This window comes from Selaginella moellendorffii, unplaced genomic scaffold, assembly GCF_000143415.4.
Source record: "Selaginella moellendorffii unplaced genomic scaffold, v1.0 SELMOscaffold_509, whole genome shotgun sequence".
In the NCBI taxonomy this organism is placed as follows: domain Eukaryota; kingdom Viridiplantae; phylum Streptophyta; class Lycopodiopsida; order Selaginellales; family Selaginellaceae; genus Selaginella; species Selaginella moellendorffii.
The window spans coordinates 1-4880 of NW_003314764.1; the positions used below are offsets into that span (position 1 = coordinate 1).

Here is a 4880-nt window from a genome sequence, read left to right on the forward strand (position 1 = left end):
GGCGCGGGGACTGGGGCACGACGCTGGCCGAGGAGAGTTTCAGCCTTCCCCGGAGTGATCGTCGCCAGCGACGAGCTCGTCTACTACGCGTGCGATTCAGAGACGCTGCTGCTCAGCCTGTACGATTGGAAACTCCTCAGGAGAGTGAGCCCACCTTGCGGGTCCATTAGAGTCGACGAGCGCGACGTTTCTATCTCCAACAATCTCGTCGACTTTCGGGGGCGCTACGTGACGGTATCCGGGGTCCGGATAGAGGGCAGTGATGAGAACTCCATTGCGGTATGGGAGCTCGACCAAGGCAAGCGGGTGACCAAGAGCCCGTGGGTGCTCTGGCTGTGCATGCCGTGTAATCTCCTGAAAGACTTTATTGTAAAGGTCGAGCAGACTACGTTTGTAAGAGCTTACCAGTTTGAGGCGTCCTTCACCGGTCGGCTGATTGGAGCCTCTCTCAAGGGACACCCAGAACTCGGGGGACTCGCTTATGACACGAAGCTTGATGTCTGGAGCCATGTCCCCGAGAGTGCATTTAGGATCGCCGTTCCGCCACTGGTTTGCTTTCAGCCGGACTTTAGAGCTATTCCTTGACATATCTAGAAAGAACTAATGATGTAAAACGAATGACGTGATTAGAAACATGTAAGCTTACTTGCTATATGAAGAGCACAACTGCTTCGTAGTGTATGTATGCTGCGGCTCCCATTCTTATCTATCCTTTGTTCCAGCCCCTTTCACGCTGGTGCATGGAACCCTTCCTGCCACTGAGAATTCGTTGGGCTCCTCCTGGATGCTTGTTCCAGGACCTGGCCACCAAACTTACTCGTCTCATTCTGGTACCACTGGACTGCTTTGTTTCCGGGAGGTTGTCGCACGTTTCCTTCTTCAACGCCATCAGCTTCTCCCTCGACCGCATTAACGGCGAGCTGAAGTGTACTCTTCTGTGTTGCCTTAGCCTTGTGAGCGTTCCAGGAACGTCGATACCTTTCCAGGCTACGGAAGGGACGTTGCTATCTTCTACCTGGAAGGTGCGGCTCTCTGCTTGGACGATACTCTGCACTGTCTTAATGTCCTCTTGCACCTCCGATGACTTAAGCTGAGTTGATGGAGTCTCCACGACCGACATTTCGGTATGGCAGCAGGATGCCAAGGACGGTCGCGTCGAGATGATTCCGCACAGCGAAGTTCGGCGGGGCATTGGCATAAGCGGCGGAGAATTGAATCTCGAAGGTACCACCTTCAGCCTTGCGTGTGGAGGCTTGCGTAGAACCGAAGTAAGACCATCTGGATTTTGGGGATCGATGTTCTCGTTTTGCAGAGCACGGTTTCACCAAGGACTTTGGGAGCTTTCTCGTCTTTGCTTAGCGGCTTAAGCTCATTCTCCAGCGCCCGCTCTTGTAACGGTTGTCTGTAACTATTTTCCTTGGGGTGAAAACTAGCGGCTGTTTTAAACGCAGCTTCAAGAGCTTCTTCCGCATTCGCCCTGTCAGCCCTGTCCCACGATCCTTCTCTATCAGCTTTCAGACGCTTTTCCTTGAGAGCCACTTCTGCTGCAAGACGAGCTTTCTTCTCGGTGGCTAGCTGGAGCTCCAGTTCAGCAGCAACTTTGTCTCGGTCCTTGACCTTTTCAGCTAGGCTCTGACACAGTTGTTCTTTTACCTTCAGTTTACTTTCGGTGGTACGTAAGCTGTCTTCGAGCCTTCTGACGCTATCATCCTTGGTTTTCACATCTTGCTTAGCCTTCTCTGCCTGCATGCTCTGGGTTTTAGGAGACTGAGATTCACAGAGAAATACTTTACCATTTGCTTATACTTGAAAAACTCCGAGGAATCGAGCTGCTTCTTTGCCGGACCCATCTCTACACCACGTACTCTGCTAGCAAAATTTAAGGAGCACAACGTTTCCCCGACATCAGCCTCGGTGGGGCTTATCTGTACGAACATAAGAGTCTTCGATTCTCCTCCTGCACAAAAGAATGAATGGACAATTGAAGAGGGAACGCCAGACATACCAAGCGAGTCTTGCAGAAGATGTGTTAACTTCGAGTTCCTGCACAATGCCCGACTAATTAATGTCTGCGTTGCTCTAGACCTGAATTACCTGTAAGGCACGTGGTTACTTTTCGTCGTTAGAGCGTGAATAACATCTCCCAGGGCTGATAACGACTTGTTGATGTTCTGAGCTTCTTTCAGGCGATCACCCTGAACATCACTTTTTGCAACTCTCTCGCTTCCAGCAAGATCGACAAGCCAAAGCTTGCTGCGAGTACATTCTCCTGTAGTCATGTTCTCGCCTCTTACTTTCACGCACAACATGCTGCAACGGCATCATTAGAGACCAAAATTTAAACTTCAAGACGTTATACAAACCAGTGAGAACGGCTACTATGTTCGTTAGCATTTGTAGAGCCAACAGCTCGAGCAGCGCTCCCGCTTTGGAGAACCTCCCATACTTCTGTCATGCTGTGTACCTCAGCCTCGACGAGGCCAGGAACACGATGGCCACCATCAGCGTCTTGCTTAATTTCTAGCCTGAACAAAATGTGTTAGCAAGCCGCAATAATAGCTTTGCCTACCTCTTTGGCGCCAGACCAGCTTGAGATGGTGTTGTCAACAAGTCTCGGATCTGCTCATTATAAACTTCTAGAACACTAACTTTTATCTCATAGTTGACCTCTCCTTTGCGTACAGTAGATAGTCGAAAAAGTTCCTCCAATGTACGATAGTTGACACCTCGGTTTCCTGGAATGCCTTCCATCGTGAATGTTTTGCCAGTACCTGTTTGTCCGTAGGCAAATATGCACACGTTGTAGCCATCCAGGACAGATACAACGACCGGAGACGTGTCTGCAAACACTTCAGCTGCACAACGGAAACGAGGATCAGCTTGTGAATATAGACTTTGCCATATACTCACGTTGATCGTCTTCGGGAGTGAACACTCGATCAAACTTGTAGAGCTTTTTCGGATTGGTGCCAGCCCGAATGACGAGTTCATTCTCTCTAGCGGAGTCAAACTCGACTAGTGACACCGACGATGCTGACGCTTCTGATGCATTCAACGGTCTGCATCTGCAAAACACCCTAACGTTCCCTGGAAGAAAACTCATGAAATCAATTATACAGATGTAGCAAACTTGCCTTTCATTTCAATCAACTTGTTGTACAAAAACTTCCGTTCTTGACTCTCGTCTAGTAGTCTTTTCTTTAACTCCTTCTGTTCATTCACTGACAAAAACGATATATTCAGCATTGAAGTAAGTCCAACTGCGCTCGGCCTTACCTAAAGCTTGAACCGCAGAAACCATGCCATGGGGATCTGGAAAGGAGCATATACAATCTCTTGCGTCCTTGGACAGGAGACTATAGAGTATTCTGAGTTCCTGGATTATCAACAAATGAATAAGTATCAGAAGACAGAGAAAGAAATGGACGCTAACCTCGACTTTCCTCTGGGCATCACTGACGGCTAGCTTCAACTTCGTCTTTTCGTTCATTTCTTTTTCCTTCAAATCTCTTAGCTCCAGCACCTGAGTTTCCACGGCATTTGCTGATAACAAAACAAAAAGCATAAAGTCTTAACTCAATCTAGATAATCGTACCGAGTGTATCGACAGTAAGAGACTTCACGGAAAGTTCATCACGTAATTTTTCAGCTTGGCGATTGGATTCTTGAACAGAAATCCAGGCCTGATGGCACTCGTTTCTGAGTTCTTCCAATCTTTGCTCGCTTTCAGTAACTGCTCCTCGACTTTTATCCCTCATCTGAAGCAATCCAAACCATCATTAATAGTTTGAGAAAAAGTAGCGCTGCATTACGAACCTGCTCACAAAACGTGAGTCTGCGAGCATTCTGCTTCTGGCAGTTTTCCAACGCAAGCTCGTAAATTGGTCGTGGCTTACGACCGGTTCGCTTAGCTGGATCAAACAAAAAAATCAACAAATTATTTACTACATTGAAGAAACGCACCAAGAGGAGGAGCTCTGTGAACGCAGATGGCGCTGATGGTGGGATTTCCAACAACGCCACGAAATGCCAAAGTAAGAACACCGCCGTCGACTGCAGCTCGCACGTTTAGCAAAATCAAGGGCCTGTTCGACCCCACCCGTCCATAGACGTCAAGATCCGAGACAACCTATACGCAAGAAGGACAAACGTAAAAAGTGAAAAGAACATGAAAAAATTCCAAAGACTCTCACCTTCTCGTCCTGAATGTAGACGTCAAAGATCCTCATCCCAGGAGGACCATTCGTGAAAATAATCTCGGCAAAGTGGATATCCACGTAGTAATCTCCACTTTCCAGTCCATCTAGGGCGTAAGTAACCTCCCCATACCTTGCTGTGCGGTATAGCGAAGGCTCCTGCGCATCAACGATATCTTCGGCAGTTCTAAGCACATCTCCACCAGAGAAAAATCGATCGTCCACGAAATCGATGCCGAAAGATGTATCTAGAATCGATGAGCCACCGGCATTTATCGCGGCCACGACCTTGTCTGGAAATAGGCATAGGCATGGCGGCAGAGTATTTCGCGATGCTTCTCGCAAGAACAAGAACATACCTGGAATGTAATTGAACGAGAGCTCGTTCCCCTCGCAGAAACTGCTAAGAATTTCCTCTCCATCTCCCAAATCCAGCTCGAAATCTCGCACCGGGCTCGAGAAAACCGTGATTTCTTCGTCATCCCTGGCCGCGACCCTGGAATCCTCTGCCGCGGACGCTTCTTCGATCATCGGATCCTGGCGAGCAGCGTCATCAGCTAGATCGCCGCCACAGCCCTCTCTAGACGCTCGACGCAAGAATCTAACATCGCTGCCATTCCCAAAACCTAAAAGAAACAAGGGCAAAAGGGCAAATAGACTAGCCGTTGGCTTTAAAATGTCCCG

The 4880-nt window shown here is 48.5% G+C and overlaps 2 protein-coding genes across 3 annotated transcripts; both read right to left on the reverse strand.

The window, feature by feature from the left end:
- Positions 1-55: 55 nt before the first annotated feature.
- Positions 56-1105, reverse strand: LOC112344046. Of its 2 annotated transcripts, none has more exons than XM_024668171.1 (3): positions 647-1105; positions 406-590; positions 56-354 (listed from the first exon to the last, which is right to left on the reverse strand). In XM_024668171.1, exons 2-3 carry the CDS (start codon positions 586-588, stop codon positions 97-99), a joined length of 441 nt encoding a protein of 146 aa, XP_024523939.1. In that variant the 5' UTR covers positions 589-590; positions 647-1105; the 3' UTR covers positions 56-96. The 2 variants fall into 2 exon arrangements, with proteins under 2 accessions (XP_024523939.1, XP_024523940.1); XM_024668172.1 differs by having other exon boundaries at positions 406-600.
- Positions 1106-1170: 65 nt separating this feature from the next.
- Positions 1171-4787, reverse strand: LOC9652893 (kinesin-like protein KIN-14R). The gene is made up of 15 exons (XM_024668173.1): positions 4556-4787; positions 4194-4489; positions 3964-4129; positions 3817-3911; positions 3596-3758; positions 3434-3543; positions 3277-3376; positions 3135-3221; positions 2911-3087; positions 2570-2855; positions 2364-2525; positions 2095-2310; positions 2006-2043; positions 1794-1957; positions 1171-1743 (listed from the first exon to the last, which is right to left on the reverse strand). Exons 1-15 carry the CDS (start codon positions 4725-4727, stop codon positions 1234-1236), a joined length of 2742 nt encoding a protein of 913 aa, XP_024523941.1. The 5' UTR covers positions 4728-4787; the 3' UTR covers positions 1171-1233.
- Positions 4788-4880: the final 93 nt, after the last annotated feature.

Bases quoted from the DNA above. Each gene is read 5' to 3' on its own strand.
- LOC112344046 (XM_024668171.1), bottom strand. From the start codon at position 588: ATGTCAAGGAATAGCTCTAAAGTCCGGCTGAAAGCAAACCAGTGGCGG. The intron at 355-405 runs GTAAGCTCTTAC...AAAGTCTTTCAG, and splicing joins GTGAAGGACGCCTCAAACTG to GAGATTACACGGCATGCACA.
- LOC9652893 (XM_024668173.1), bottom strand. From the start codon at position 4,727: ATGATCGAAGAAGCGTCCGCGGCAGAGGATTCCAGGGTCGCGGCCAGG. The intron at 3,759-3,816 runs GTTCGTAATGCA...GGATTGCTTCAG, and splicing joins GACTCACGTTTTGTGAGCAG to ATGAGGGATAAAAGTCGAGG. The intron at 1,958-2,005 runs GTATGTCTGGCG...TCTTTTGTGCAG, and splicing joins TCTTCTGCAAGACTCGCTTG to GAGGAGAATCGAAGACTCTT.